Consider the following 16650-nt stretch of genomic DNA (forward strand, 5'->3'; position numbering starts at 1 on the left):
AACCCCATGGCCTGTAGCCCACCTGGCTCCTCTGTCCATGGGATTTTACAGGCAAGAATACTGGAGTAGATTGCCATTTGCTATGCCAGGGGATCTTCCTGACCCAGGGATCAAACCCACGTCTCCTGCAATGCAGGCAGATTCTTTACTACTGAGCCACCTGGGAAGGGTAAGGAACAGTAAATTAACTGTCCTTTTAAATTCTGGTTTGGGTTTAGGATGCATCGGGAAAAGTGCTGGATCACTGGAGCATCATGACCAGTGAGGAGGAGGTGGCCACCTTACAGCAGTTCCTTCGTTTTGGAGAGACCAAGTCCATAGTTGAGCTCATGGCAATTCAGGAGAAAGAAGAGCAGTCTGTTGTCATCCCACCTTCCACGGCCAACGTTGACATCAGGGCTTTCATCGAGAGCTGCAGCCATCGGAGTGCCAGCCTCCCCACTCCCGTGGACAAAGGAAACCCCAGCAGCGTGCACCCCTTCGAGAACCTCATAAACAACATGACCTTCATGCTGCCTTTCCAGTTCTTCAACCCCTTGCCCCCAGCACTGATAGGGTCACTGCCCGACCCCTATGTGCTGGAGCAGAGTCAAGACCAAAGCCAGGACCCCAAACAGGAAGTCCATGGAGCCTTCCCTGACAGCAGCTTCCTCACTTCCAGTTCTACCCCATTTCAGGTTGAAAAAGATCCGTGTCTCAACTGTCCCAATGCTGTCACCAAAAAGGAAGACAGCACCCACTTCAGCGACTCCAGCTCATACAGCATCGTCACGAAGCTCGAAAGGACACAGCTGTCCCCAGAGGCCAAAGTGAAGCCCGAGAGGAACAGCCTGGGTGCAAAGAAGGGCCGGGTGTTCTGTACAGCATGTGAGAAGACCTTCTACGACAAGGGCACGCTGAAGATCCACTACAACGCCGTCCATCTGAAGATCAAGCACAAGTGCACCATCGAAGGCTGCAACATGGTGTTCAGCTCCCTGAGGAGCCGCAACCGCCACAGCGCCAACCCCAACCCCCGGCTGCACATGCCCATGAACAGAAACAACAGGGACAAAGACCTGAGGAGCGGCCTGACACTGGCTGCCTCGGAGAGCGCCAAGCGCCCAGGCCTCGGGGTGACTCCTCCAGACTGCCGGCCTCTCCCTGGCTACGCTGGGGCAGTGGAAGACTCCCGGAGCCAGCCAACCTTCCCGAGCCTCAGCCACAACGGGGTGCTCTTCCCCAACCTGAAGACTGTCCAGCCAGTCCTGCCTTTCTACCGCAGCCCAGCCACTCCTGCCGAGCTGGCCAACACCCCTGGGATGCTGCCCTCCCTCCCTCTGCTGTCCTCATCCATCCCGGAACAGCTGGCTTCGAACGAAATGCCGTTTGACACCCTGCCCAAGAAGAAATCCCGCAAGTCCAGTATGCCCATCAAAATAGAGAAGGAGACCATGGAGACAGCAGATGAGAAGAGGCAGCCTCTGAGCTCTGACGAAGACATGCCCCTGCAGGTGGTCAGCGAAGACGATCTGGAGACCTGCAGCCCCAGGTCAGACGGAGCCCCAGAGGAGCTACACACGCCAGCAGGAAGCTCCGAGAGGCCTCGCCTTGAGGAAGAGAGTCCCTGCTATCTCGGGCCAGGAGTTGAGTCCAGTGGAGCCATCCGCCAGACTCCTGAGCAGGCCATGCACAACTCAGAGAGGGAGACTGGGCAGAAGTCAGTGTTGAACACCGTGCCACGGGACGCAGAGGAGGATGGCCGTGAACCTCACCTCACAACCAGGGTGGAGCCCTGCGTGCCTTTTCCCGACTATATCAAACTGCAGCAGCACCTGCTGGCCGGGGGGCTCTTTGGTGCCTTGTCCACCCAAGGAATGGCTTTTCCTTGTTTTGAAGATTCCAAAGAGCCGGAGCACTTGGGTCAGCCGGCATCAGTGAGGTCAAAGGAGGAGAATCGCTTCCAATGTGACATCTGCAAGAAGACCTTTAAAAACGCTTGCGGCGTGAAGATGCATCAGAAGAACATGCACTCCCGGGAGATGCACACGTGCACAGTGGAGGGCTGCAAGGCCAGCTTCCCGTCCCGCAGGAGCAGAGACAGGTAAGACGCCTGCTGGCGATCTTTGCTACCAGGGCAGTGGGTCTTAACCTTTAATGTGCACTTGAGTCACTGGGAGGGTCATTAAAGCAGACTTCAGAGCCCCACCCCTACTCTTTCCGTCACTGCAGGTCTGGGACCAGATGTGAGGGTTTACATTGCTAAGTTCCCAGGGGACACTGAGCTATTCCAGGGGCCACGGTCTGAGGAAGAGTGTCCTATAGATCCAGGTCCCTGTGTTTTCAGCTTCAGTGTTTAAACTCATTTAGTCACAAGACCTGACGTGAAATTACATGAGGCCATCTGATCTTTTAGAGTCTCCCTTTGTGTGGGGTTTTGTATATATTCAGTACAGAAATGTTAATGGATTTCTTATGGGGACATTACCGTGATATCACAGTGTATGCATCACTCTGCCTTTCTAAAGCCTGAGGAATTCTGGATTCAGAAACACATCTGGTCCCAGTGATTTGGGATATCAGGAACTATGAACTAGGTCACGCATTAGAGGAGCAAGGGAAGCAGGGAGCTTTTCACGTTAGGATCGTAGCTTCCCAAAACTTGTCTTACTTTCATTTCAAACTGAAGTCCACAGAATGAAGCATTTTCTCTGATTTCTACTTAATTGCTCTATTTGAAAAGAATAATAACTGCCTGATTGAAGATGTCTGAAATACTGAGTTATCAAAGAGTAAAGGCAATTAACAGGTTATTTCCATGTCTGTGACATGTAGTTGAAAGATGAGAGGTCTGTCGGTGCTGGGTTTTCATTCAGACTGCTTGCCAACTGCCAGGGGTTAGAGTACCCCTCATCACTATGGTCACACAGCACTGGCGTTCCTGTCTTGTTTTTCTTGATGAACTTGGGTCACAGAAACATGCTTCAGGTCACCTACCTCCCCAGCCTGTAAAGGGAAGAAGATGCTTACCGAAAGATGATACCAGGAGGTTTTAGGGAGAGAACCAGCCCTCTGATGAAACCAGCCCTCAGCTGCAGCATTAGAGATGCTAAATGGTTCACAGAACATTAAAGTGTTACATTTGTCCAAACAAGCTTTATTTCAAGCAGCTCAACACCCCCATTGCCTTAGTCCAAATTGTAGCCCCTAATTTATTAACAGGGCGAAAAGGTATAGACTCCCACACACATTCCTGGACAGGGCTCCTAAGAACACACTCATTGTCTCGAGCAGAGAGGATAGGGCAGGAGTGATATTCGTTCAAATTCCTGTTTCCGTTGCTGGGTGTTGCACCCAACCTCCAGGACACCTAATGAGTGAGCTGGTCCTCCTCCTCCAGCCTCCGAGAGAAGAATTTGTTCACAAATAAGCTGTTGTTATAAAGAAGGGATAGTCCTGTCAGTCAGATTATCCTTGTTATTTATGATACTGTTCTGACCCACATCATCTGCTAAGTTAGAAGGCATATTGAATTTAAGATACTATTCATATTTATTTTTCACATATTTAATATTTTCCTGTTTTTGGATCTATCTGAGATGCGAGCCTCCTCCCCACACCACAGGAAAGCATCTCGCATGCTAAATATAAACCACTAATTCTAGTAATCTAGAACTGGCACTGCGTTTTCCCTGGGATCTGTGATTAAAACGATACCATCTTGAACAGGACTTGGCTAGCAGTCCCAGGTCCACCACCATTTTTCTGAGTCAGAGATGAGAATTGCGTTGCTGTGAGGGAAGCTGCCTTCCTGTCTTCAAGCCACGGTTACTGCCCACAGCACTTCCTAGGACCCATCAAGGGGACTGCCACAGCACTGTGGGTACTTAGCCTGCAAGTGTTTAATCACCTTCTGTGTTAGGTGCTCTGGACACAGTCCCTGCCCACAAAGGCCAGTGGGGAGGTAGTAGTACACGGGCGATTACAATTGACTGTGGTGGCTGCTTTAACTGGGGGGATACAGACTGTAATGGGCACTTGGAAGGGCATCTCACCAGATTCTTAGAGAAGTTAGGGATGGTTTCCTAGAAACCATCTTTATGTGGCATTACATCTAAACCAACCACTTGGAAAAGTTTTCATGTCACAACCCCTTTATGAATTCTTAAAACCTCAAGAACTTATGTCTGTTTGGGTGTATATCTATCAATATTTACTGTGTTAGAAATTAAAACTGAAAAAAATTAATATGTACATCACATCACTTAATAAATTAGTTTATTACAATTTTATGAAAAATTACATTTTCCGGATCAAGAACTTTAGTGAGAAGTGGCTTTGTTTTACACTTTGCTAGTATCTTTAGTAGAAGACGACTGGATTCTCATGTCAGCTTCTGCATTCAGTCTGTTGAAATATCACATGTCATGTGGCCTCTGGAATAGCACTCCAGGCGGCGCTAGTGGTAAAGAACCCGCCTGCCGGTGCAGGAGACTTAAGAGTCATGGGGTTTGATCCCTGGGTGGGAAAGATCCCTGGAGTAGCAGCACAGCAGCCCACTCCAGTATTCTTGCCTGGAGAATCATATGGACAGAGGAGCCTGGTGGACTACAGTCCATGGGGTTGCAAAGAGTCAGACCTGACTAAAGTGACTTAGCACACACACGTGCACGCCAGTGAGAGAATGAGGCTGAAAGGGAAAATCATGTCTTAGTATTGTTATGAGACGAGTCTGACTTGAGGGACATCCTGAAAAGATCTCAGGGACCACTCAGGGTACCCAGATCACACTTTGAAACCCACTGGTATCAGCTAATCTACATAGTCAGGAGCAGGGGAGGGGAGAGTTGGAGTGTGAGGTTGAGGTTGAAGTGAAGAAATGCAGACCTGGGCAGGAGGCACAGTGTTAGCAAAGTCCTGGAAGCAGAAAGCCCAGCACATGGTCCCAGGGTTTTGCAGATGTGGTTGTCACTGGCCTTAGGGGACATGGCACCTTGGAAAGTATGTCTAACCCTCAGGATGGTTAAGAAGGAGAGAGTGCTGCCCACATGTTAGCTTTTGGTGTTCATAGAATCCTCAGGAGTTGAGCACAGGACCCAGAGGTTCCCTCTGTTACATCACATCCCTCTGTTACATCCCATCCCTCTGTTACATCTATACAGGGTTCCAGTAAATGTGTTTGTCTGACCTTTTTTTGACCACTTGTATATCCTGGAATCTATATGTCAATCCAGTGTCTGGTTTTTTGCCGAGACATACCTGCCCCTTCAACCCAGGACGCTGACATAATCACAGGGCAGAGTTGCAGTGGAGAAGAGCTGCTTGCAAAGTGGGTGATCTGGGAGTATAATTCTGATTATGTCCCCAAAAAAGAAAGTGTACAAGGATTAAAAAGAAGTTGAGTAACAAATTTCATGCACTTTGAGTAACATCCCCCACCCCGCCCCCCACTGAAGACATCTTTGGAGATTTAGAAGAGAAAATCTGATTTCTTGTTATTTTGGTGAGGATATTTTCCCCAGTTTGACCCTGGCACGCATCCTGATCTGTACTGGGGGAGGTATGTTCCCTGCTCAGAATAATTCTCCAGTCACCTTTGAGACTATGCCCTATAGTAAGGGGTATTTTTGCTCGTCAGAAGTTAGGGGATCTCTGAGCAAGGCCAGCATTGATTGACAAGTTACATCCAAATGATATATTATGAGTAAAAGGCATGTGTCATAATGGATACTCATTATCTGCCCTTCAGGACTAACCATTGGGTGGGTGATTGGCAGTGTGCTCACAGTGCTGCACTTGCAAAAATCCTGTCTGGTATATAGTGAAATGTTGCAAATATGAACTAAATTTCACACACACGCACACTCACACACATATATACCACTTCTAGCCTCTCACCTGTAGAACGTCCGTGTGGTGATGTTTCGTTCAGATGCTCTAGTCCACAATGCGGGCCACATAGGAAATCTTATATTTTATGATAGCCACATTAAAAAAGTGAAAAGAAACAAGTAAATTTAGTAATGTATTTCCTATCATTCAGTCTATTCAAAATATTATCATTTCAATATATGACATTAGCCACCTTTCAGGTGCTCAGTAGCTGCTTATGAGTAGCCGTTATTTGGGACAGTACAGCTCTAGAAGAGCGTGTCTCCTGGTTTCATTGAAATAAAGTCCTCTGCTTAGTTCTTTACTGTTTGTAACCAGTTTTCTTCTGGGATCTCCTGGTTCCAGTGTACCAGTTGAATGGGCCTAACTGAAGCAGTCGAGCCATTCTCTAAAGATGAGGTACAGGAACTTACATGTCAGTCAAACTGTGCAAGCTGAAGAGAACTACCCATTCTGTCAACTCCCCTTGTCAGATGCTGACTTGGGACAAGCGATGGACGGCAGCGGGCAGTGTCTACCACACAGGCCCTGCATCCTGAGCCCCTTAGCATCACTTCCCTCACGCCACAAGTTTTCCCGGTGTCTGCCTAGTGTCTCTACTCAGAACGAAGACTGTCTTTAAAACAACAAAGATGACAGCCCTACCCATTGCTAACCACCTTTTCACTCTTGTAGACACAGTTCAAACCTAAACCTCCACCAGAAAGTATTGCCCCAAGAAGCGCTGGAGAGCGGTGAAGACCCCTTCCGGGCAGCTTACCTCCTGAAAGATACAGCCCAGGAGGCGTACCAGGAGGCAGCCTTCACACCGCAAGCCTCCCAGACGTCTGTCATCTTCAAGGGGATGAGCCGGATGGGCAGTCTGGTGTACCCACTAGCCCAGGTCCGCAGTGCCGGCCTACAGAGCTATGCCTCTGGTCTGCCTAGCGAGGGCACTGTCTTGGATCTGAGCACTACCTCGAGCGTGAAGTCGGAGAGCAGCAGCCACTCCTCCTGGGACTCAGACGGGGCCAGCGAGGAGGGCGCTGTGCTCACGGAGGACTGCGACGGGACCTGTGATGGGCCAGGCCTGGTGCCTGGGGAGGACTACCCACTCTGTGTCCTGATGGGGAAGGCTGACCAGAGCCTCGCCAGCTTGCCTTCCGGGCTGCCCCTGACGTGTCACCTCTGTCAGAAGACATACAGCAATAAGGGGACCTTCCGGGCCCACTACAAGACCGTGCACCTCCGCCAGCTGCACAAATGCAAGGTCCCCGGCTGCAACACCATGTTCTCATCTGTCCGCAGTAGGAACAGACACAGCCAGAACCCCAACCTGCACAGAAGCCTCACCTCCTCTCCTAGTCACCTGCGGTAACAAGACGGCAGACCACTTGGCTTGAATAAGCACTGGTCGGAATTCAGGAATAAGGTAGTCCAAAGGAAAGTTTCTCACTCTGTTTAATACCATTTGGGGCAAGCAAGGCAAAGAGTGTGTGGGTTGACTTCATAGTCTTCAAGAGCAGGATGAGCAGAAGAGAGGCCTTGTGAGAAGCTGTCATAGGGGCAGTGTTTCCTGTTATCTTTCTCAGCCCAAGAAGTTTTTCGCTGACAGCAAACACTTGCAGAAATGCGGTTTTCCCAGATTTGTTTACACACTACCTGGGAGAGTGCCAGGTCTGTGTCTTGACCACAGGGGCCCAGGACCCGGAGGGGAGCTGGAAGGGAGGTTGTAGTATTAAGGGTCAATGAAGTGTCCTGAGGACACAGACTGTCACCACAGGTGACACCAGGAGCCAGTCCCAAAGATCACATTTTTTGAGTTCCTGCCTTAATGAGTCTGAAATCCAAACTGGAGTTTGGGAAAATGACTGAGACTCCCTCCATTTAGATTGGAGAATTACTTTCTTCCCCCTATAGGTCTCACGTGTTACTCCAGGGAGTTCTCAGAGAAAGAGGGTTGGCCTCTTAACATGTAGGAACATGGATGTTTCCTGGGATATTAGTTCTTGCTCCATAACACACGTTCAGGAAGCTAGCGGGGAGTACTTCATGCACTTAAAAATAGTGGTCTTCAATTTAATTTAAAATAAGTTTGATAGTATTTAATTTGTGTTTATGTTATATGAGTATTTGGGATGAGTGCAGACATGTCACAGTGTGACCTTTGAGTCTCTGCTCCGAAGCAGAGAGAGTGACAGCCTAAAATTCAAATCACTGCCTGTTTTTGCTTGGTGAACTCCGGAATCTTCATTTAGAGCCCCCATGGAACGAATGCAGGCATGATGCTGGCAGGACCATTTGTATATAATCAGCCAAAGCATTTAGAGAATGTGGTTCTGACAGTTGTTGTGTATTTTCAGTATCACTGGATCCCTCAGTCTTCACCCTTTTACAGATGTGTAAGATTAGGATGAACTTTCAAATTTACGTGGTAGAAAGAAAAGTAGGACATTATTGCCATACTGTATGTCTTAATATTTAACTTATTCTGAAATATATTCTGTACCATTATACATGTTTGCTGTTGTAGAAAAGAAGCTTAACAGGTCCTGTGAAAGGAGACCATCTCCTGAAATTCGGCATTTGCCCTAAAAGCCCATGGTTGCAAAAAAGAAATTGATTTTGTATTAAACTTTCAAGTTAATCACTTTTTAAACTCATGGTTGGTTTGAGTAATGAGAATTGGGGAGTCAAGAGATACTATTCCTCTGGCCCAAAGGTGAAAAAAAGCCAATAATGTGTTAATGATTATTTCAACATTTAAAAAAAATAAATAAATGTGACAACTTAAACTTTGTCTCTGCTTAAAGTGAGATGTATCTTTGAAATGTTTTGTTACACAGGTGTTTCATATTCCAATGTCCCCAGAATGGAAAAATTTGTATACAAATGAGTTTTCTATGATTTAATAAAAATATATGGCACACTTTTTGTTTAAAAAGGCAAACATTTGTCAGAGCAGTTTTGTCACACATCCTGCCTATCATATGAGTGCATGTGGTCATCATACACACACACTGTGCATCTGACAGATCCCACCACTCAGGGGAGGTCTAGTGGACAGGAATCAGTAATTGCTGTGACTGAAGTGACTAAGCATGCACACGCACACCACATCCACACAGGAACTGCAGCGGTTCATGAGTTCCAAAGAAATTAAGTGGTTACTTCCCTGGGAGGAGGGGCTTGGTTATCAAATACCAAGGAAAATACTGGGATTTTAAAAAATACTGTGCTGTCAAAGATAAGCCTTATGGCCAATGCTTAAAATGAAATGCAATTAGAGCTAAGCCGCCTCTTTCTTAAATATTCAGTTTTTTGAAGTTTTTATTATCTTTCAACTTCTTCACGTCTTTTTTCTACCTTTCCATTATATGTTGGTGGTGATTTAGTCACTAAGTCATGTCTGACTGTTTGCAACTCCATGGACTGTAGCCCGCTAGGCTCCTCTGTTCATGGGATTTCCCAGGCAAGAATACTGGAGTGGGTTGCCATTCCCTTCTCCAGGGGATCTTCCTGACCCAGGGATCGAACCCAGGTCTTCTGCATTGCAGGTGGATTCTTCACCGGCTGAGCCACCCAGGGAAGCCCCTCATCAGAGGGAATTCTTTTTGTAATATTATTTATTTATTTATTTATTTATTTGACTGTGCTGGGTTTTAGTTGCAGGACTTGGGATCTTCTATCTTCATTGCAGCATGTAAGCTTTTTTTTAAGTTTTTTTTTTTTTTGATGTGGACCATTTTCAAAGCCTTTATTGAATTCATTACAATATTGCTTCTCTTTCATGTTTTGGTGGGTTTTTGTTTGTTTGCTCTTGGCCCCAAGTCATGTTGAATCTCAGCTCCCTGACTAGGGATCGAATCCTGACCCCCTGCACTGGAAGGCGGAGTCCTAATCACTGGACTGCCAGGGAAGTCCCTACATGCAAACTCTTTGAGTTGGAACACACAAATGCTTAGCTGCGGGCTGCAGGATCTAGTTTCCCAACCAGGGATCAAACCGGGGCCCCTGCTTTGGGAGCACGCAGTCTTCACCAATGGACCACCAGGAAAGTCCTTCAGCCTTCCTGATTTTACCCCTGTGTGCCTGTGGGTGGCTGTGTTAGTCTGGGTCCTCCAAGCAGCAGATGCCAGTAGATCTAAATGTACACAGTAGATATACACAGATTATATTAAGAGACACTTGAGAGAAAAATAGGAAGGGAGCTGGAAAAAGCTGGAGGAGCTGGCAAACAATGCAGGTCTGACCCCAAGTGAAGGAGGGAAGGTTGGGTGAAAATATGTGAGCCTGCCTTGTACCTGAGGAAGATTCGGCCAGGCCTTTGGCAAGTCCTTGAGCCCAGATGAACCATCTGAACAGTCTCCTACCTCCCAAGGTGGGTTCCCTGAAAATCGGGTCCCTGTCGTGCTTCATCATTGGCTGCAAGCAGCCCATGGGAAGCGCAGCAATGGACATAGATCCCGGTGGCTGGAGCCCTTGGCCAGCCCTTTCTGGGCTCCCAGGGCCTGTTCAAGATAGAGTCAAACCTGTATTTTTCTCTGAATTCAAGTGTTCATTTTCTTTTTGAAGACGGATGCTCCCACCTCATCCCTCCAGCTGCCTCAAGGATGTCACTCTGTCACTCCTCTCTCCCATCGATTATCAGATTCATCTTTCTAAGGGTTCTGTCTCTCTAGCCTGCAACATTTGCAAATCTCTCTCATCATAATGATTAAAAGAAAGAAAAAATTACTCTCTGTCCCCACTTCCCCAATCCCTTCTGGTGACTCTTCTTTCTTCCTCCTTGTGCAGCCAAGAACTTTAGTAGATTTTTTAAAATATTTATTTATTTTGGCTGTGCTGGATCTTAGCTGTGGCATATGGGGTCATCAATCTTTGTTGTGTCCTGTGGTCTCTTTAAGGCATGCAAAGAATGCAAACTTTGTGGCTTGCAAACTCTTAGTTGCAGCATAAGGAATCTAGTTCCCTGACCAGGGATTGAACCCAGGCCCTCTGCTTGGGAACACGGAATCTTAGCCACTAGACTGCCAGGAAAGTCCCATAATAGTGGATTTTGCTGCTCTCCTGTCACTGCACACTTGTTGCTGCCAGTGACTCCCAGATGGTCATGTTTATAGGATACATCTGGTTCCTTGCTGTACCCTGATCTGTTCCTCACTCTCCTGCTTAGTTGGCTCCTTTATCTCCATGACTCAGACTACTTGCTCTCTGCAGGCTGATGCCTCTTTAATCAGCACCCCCAGCAGGATCCCTCTAGAGCTACCCTCTTGACTATTGGTTACCCCAGAATAATCCACAGCATCTCCAGCTCAACTTGTCCTCCACTCAGTTGTTTCCCCACCAACCATTTTCTTTCAATTTCCTCAAATTGAGGGAGTGGTGCCTGACCAAACCAAACTAAAATGCTGGGGACTGTCATGAGTGTGGTTACAAGCATAGCTCTTTAGTTCTGACTGACCTTGGCCAGGTAACAGCTTCCCTGGGTCTTGGTTTCCTCATCTGTATAATGGGTACAAAAATAATCCCTGCTTCAGTGGCTCGTGATGAGACTCAAATGACATGGTCACACAAAGCACTTAGCACAGTGCCTGGCACGTACACACTCATCTAACGTTAGCCGTAAGCATTGTCTTCATCAATAACATCATTCCTGTTTTAGACTTTTCTTTACATCTCGCTCTCAACAGCAGCACTCAGTCACCAAATCTCAACACATATACCTAAAAAAACACTTACACTAAATGGGGAGGAAATCCAGAAAAGAGGGGAAGTATGTAACATATAGCTGATCCCCTTTGCTGTACAGCAGAAACTAACGCAACATGGTAACACAACAATATTCCAATATGGATGTTCCCTGGTGGTCCAGTGGTTAAGAATCTGCCTTCCGGCAACCTAAATGTCCATCAACAGATGAATGGATGAAGAAGCTGTGGTACACATATACACAGTGGAATACTACTCAGCCATATAAGGAACACATTTAAGTCAGTTCTAATGAGGTGGATGAACCTAGAGCCTATTACACAGAGTGAAGTAAGAAAGAGAAAAACAATAATTATTAATGCATATATATGGAATCTAGACAGATAGTACTAATGAACGTATTTTCAGGGCAGCAGTGGAGACACAGACAGACAGAACAGACTTGTGGACGTGGTGGGGGAAGGAGAGGATGAGAGGAACGGAGAAAGTAGCATGAAGACCTAGACGTGACCACATGTTAAATAGGAAAGCAGTGGGCATTTGCTGGGAGCAAATGCAGGGAGCTCAAACCCGGTGCTCTGTGACAACCTTAAGGAGTGGGATGGCGTGGGAGGTGGGAGGGAGGTTTAAGAGGGAGGGGACATATACCTATGACTGATTCATATCAATGGATATTGTAAAGCAATTATCCTCCAATTAAAAATAAATAAACTTTAAAAAATAAAGAATCCACCTTCCAAAGCAGGGGACACAGTTTCAGTCCCTGGTGCGGGAACTAAGGTCTCATGTGCCTCAGGGAAACTAAACCTGCACACCTCAACTACTGAGCCTTTGCACCACCATGGAGACCTGGCACGGCCAAAAGTTTTTCTAAAAAACGCTCTCACATCCTCCCTGTTTTTCCTGTTCACCATCAATGTCAGTTCATCAAAGAGATCCTCCACTCCCTTCTCTGAGAGTCTTTCAGCAGCCTCCTCCTTTTATTTCTCTCTCAAGACCATCCTCCAGACAGCAGTCCAAGGTCTGATGGTGTGACCCCTCCAGGTGCTTCCCCTGGAGCCTGTCTTCAACCAGGCAGACACCCATGCAGTTGCTTCACCATCCCCGGGCTGGTCAGGTCCTGAACGCCCTGCAACTGCTGCTTTCTTTGCAGAAACTGCCTTTCCAGTCTCTGACCCACTAACCCTTGGTCCTCCTTGGAGACTGAGCTCAGGTGTCATCACTTTCAGAAGCCCCTGGCAACCTCCCTCTGCCTCCCTCTTGGTGTTGAGTGAAGAGAGCCAGTTCTAGGCACCCATGGGTAGTAGGTTTACTCACTGGCTTGCCTTCCCCTGCCCCCAGACCCTCACTGGGCAGTTCTGCTGTCAACATTCACTCCTCACCAAGGGCTTTATTTGTGGCCTCTGGCTCTCAATCAGCAGAGAACTCCAAATGCAATAGACATAGTCCCTGCTTTTGTGGAATTTAAAGCCCAGCAAGGAAGACAGACTGTGGAAAATTCTTAAAGAGATGGGAATACCAGACCACCTTACCTGTCTCCTGAGAAACCTGTATGCAGGTCAAGAAGCTACAGTTAGAACTATACATGGAAAAACAGACTGGTTCAAAATTGGGAAAGAATATATCAAGGCTGGAATATTCTCACCCTGCTTATTTAACATACATGCAGAGTATATCATGCGAAATACTGGGCTGTGAATTCCAAGCTGGAATCAAGATTACTGGGAGAAATATCAGTACCCTCAGGTATGCAGATGATACCACCCTAATGGGCTTCCGTGGTGGCTCAGATGGTAAAGCATCTGCCTGCAGTGTGGGAGACCCAGGTTCGATCCCTGGGTCGGGAAGATCCCCTGGAGAAGGAAATGGCAACCCACTCCAGTATTCTTGCCTGAAAAATTCCATGGATGGAGGAGCCTGGTGGGCTACATAGTTCATGGGGTCGCAAAGAGTCCGACACAACTGAGCAATTTCACTTTCACTTTCCACCCTTATGACAGAAAGCAAAGAGGAATTAAAGAGCATCTTGATGAAGGTGAAAGAGGAGAGTGAAAAAACTGGCTTAAAATTCAACATTCAAAAAACTAGGATCATGGCATCCGGTCCCATCACTTCATGGCAAGTAGATGCGGAAACAATGGAAACAGTGACAGACTTTTTTTTCTTGGGCTCCAAAATCACTGTGGATGGTGACTGGAGCCATGAAATTAAAAGATGCTTGCTCCTTGGAAGAAAAGCTATGACAAACCAAGATAGCGTATTAAAAAACAGAGCCATCACTGAGCTGACAAAGGTCACGATGGTTTTTCCAGTAGTCATGTGTGGATGTGAGAGTTGGACCATAAAGAAGGCTGAGCGCTGAAGAATTGATGCTTTTAAACTAGAAGACTCTTGAGAGTCCCTTGGACTGCATGGAGATCAAACCAGTCAATCCTAAAGGAAATCAACCCTGAATGTTCATTGGAAGGACTGATGTTGAAGCTGAAACTCCAATATTTTGGCCACATGATGCAAAGAGCTGACTCATTAGAAAAGACTCTAATGCTGGGAAAGATTGAAGGCAGGAGGAGAAGGGGACGACAGAGGAGGAGATGGTTGGATATCATCACCAATTCAGTGGACACGAGTTTGCGCAAACTCCAGGAGTTGGTGAAGGACAAGGAAGCTTGGAATGCTGCAGTCCTTGGGGTTGCAAAGAGTCAGACACGACTTAGCTGAACAACAACAAGGAAGACAGACAATAAACCAAAAAAAAAAAAAAAAATTATACAAGCGGAATTTCCAGAAGAGAGGTCTCTGTACAACTTCTCTCCCTAGCAGCCCTCCCTGCTGGGTCCATCTGACTGAAGGCATGGGGTCATGACCTCCCCGTGACCTCCCCTTCTGGAAGTTGGGTGCTCTGTCTCCCCTCCCAGACATGTGGCTACATCAGTGTACAAACTGTCAATTTGCTGCACATCCCTAAACCTGCAGCTGTGTGGATCACCCTTCTGTTCATATTCACATTTAAGAAGTCCCACACTTAAAGAGAACTCATCTCTCAGCAGTCACTTTCTGCATCAGCCTTTGAATGTAAAAACAGCATGCTGCTGCTGCTGCATCACTTCAGTCGTGTCCGACTCTGTGCGACCCCATAGACGGCAGCCCACCAGGCTCCTCCGTCCCTGGGATTCTCCAGGCAAGGACACTGGAGTGGGTTGCCATTTCCTTCTCCAATGCATGAAAGTGAAAACAGCATGAGCTTCCCACGTTCTGCGAGCAAACTCAAATCAATACAACTTCAACTGACAGATGAAAACTAGCTTCTTTGCCCTTGGTCATAGGGATCTGATCATATCTACTCCTGCAATCAAGCTTCCAAAAACCATTCACTCTCTCCTCTAGCAGAGGGTCAAAGACCACTGGGAGTCATAGAGAATGGACTTGTGGACACAGTAGGGGAAGAAAAGGGTGGGATGAATTGAGAGAGTAGCTTTTGACATATGTACACTACCATGTATAAAATAGATAGCTAGTGGGAAGTTGCTGTATAACACACGGAGCTCATCTCGGTGCTCTGTGATGGTTTAGATGGGTGGGATAGTGGGAAAGGGGGAGGGGATAAATGTATACTTACAGAGAAGGCAACGGCACCCCACTCCAGCACTCTTGCCTGGAAAATCCCGTGGATGGAGGAGCCTAGTGGGCTGCAGTCCATGGGGTCGCTAAGAGTCAGACACGACTGAGTGACTTCACTTTCACTTTTCACTTTCATGCATTGGAGAAGGAAATGGCAACCCACTCCAGTGTTCTTGCCTGGAGAATCCCAGGGACGGGGCAGCCTCATGGACTGCCGTCTATGGGGTCGCACAGAGTCGAACACGACTGAAGCGACTTAGTAGTAGTAGTAGTAGTAGTAGTACAGCTGATTCACATTGTTGTGCAGCAGAAACCAACACAACATTGTAAAGCAATTGTCCTGCATTTAAAAAAGAACCCCCCCCAAAAAAATTAGACCATGGCGAGGGTAAATATGACCCATCTTAGAGCTTATTCTGAATGAACGAATTCCCCTCACATCCAGATTTTCCGGACTTCTTAGACTCTATCAGGAAATTGTGTAGGTCACTGATTTTTTTTTTCTTTAACTGAGATAAAATTCACATAACATAAAATTTACCATTTTAGCTATTTTAAAGTGAACAATTCAGTGGCATTTAGTATATTTACAATATTTGCAACTGCAATCTCTATCTAGTTCCAAAACACTTTCATCACCCCCAAACACAACACTGTACCCATTAACAATCAGTCTGCATCACCCCTCACACGAGCCCCTGGAAACCATTAATCTGCTTTCTACCTCTATGAATTTGCTCATTCTGGATGTGTCATATAAAGGGAATCATACAATATCGTCATAAAATATAGTCTTTTGCATCTGGCTGTTTTCACTGACTAATGTTTTCAAAGTTCATACATGTTGTAACATGTCCTTCCTTCTAACGGCTAGGTAATATTCCATTATATGGATATGCCATAACTATTTTAATTTGTTTTTCCACTCGTCAGTTGGTGCACAGATGGACTGTTTCCACTTTGGGGCTACTCTGAACAATGCTGCTATGAATATCCATATACAACTTTTTGTGTAAACTTTCATTTTCAGTTCACTTGGGTAGTACCTAGGAGTAGAATTGTTGGGTCATATCAAAACTATGTGTTTAACTTTTTGAGGTATTATGGGGACTATTTTCTAATATCATTGGTTCTTTTTTTAATTTCTACTCTTTGTTTACTGAATTAGGATCTAAGCAGAGGCTGTGCACTGTGATTGTGTAACGTGTTTCTTTTTTTTTAGTGTTTCAGACTTTAAAATTTTTATTTATAAATGTAGTTTATTATATATACATATCATTTCACATATATGTTTTTATGGATTTCTTTGATAATTTTAAAATTCTATGGGAATTCTTAATAGGTTAAGTTTATTTTTATCTAAATATCTCATCATATTTCAGTTAATACCACATTTTTAATACAAAATATTTTCCTTGGAGGGGCTTCCCAGGTGGCTCAGCAGTAAAGAATCCACCTGCCAATGCAGAT

The 16650-nt window shown here is 46.2% G+C and overlaps 1 protein-coding gene across 2 annotated transcripts in view; it reads left to right on the forward strand.

Moving 5' to 3' along the window:
* Positions 1-12006, forward strand: part of BNC1 (basonuclin zinc finger protein 1) — a 31880-nt gene extending 19874 nt beyond the window's left edge. For both annotated transcript variants that reach the window (XM_070775222.1, XM_070775223.1), the window contains exons 4-5: positions 219-2083; positions 6547-12006. In XM_070775222.1, coding sequence (XP_070631323.1) covers positions 219-2083; positions 6547-7228 — 2547 coding nt within the window. In that variant the 3' untranslated portion in view covers positions 7229-12006. The remainder of the gene's footprint in view (positions 1-218; positions 2084-6546) is intronic.
* Positions 12007-16650: the final 4644 nt, after the last annotated feature.

Source organism: Bos indicus, chromosome 21 (assembly GCF_029378745.1).
Source record: "Bos indicus isolate NIAB-ARS_2022 breed Sahiwal x Tharparkar chromosome 21, NIAB-ARS_B.indTharparkar_mat_pri_1.0, whole genome shotgun sequence".
Taxonomy (NCBI): Eukaryota; Metazoa; Chordata; class Mammalia; order Artiodactyla; family Bovidae; genus Bos; species Bos indicus.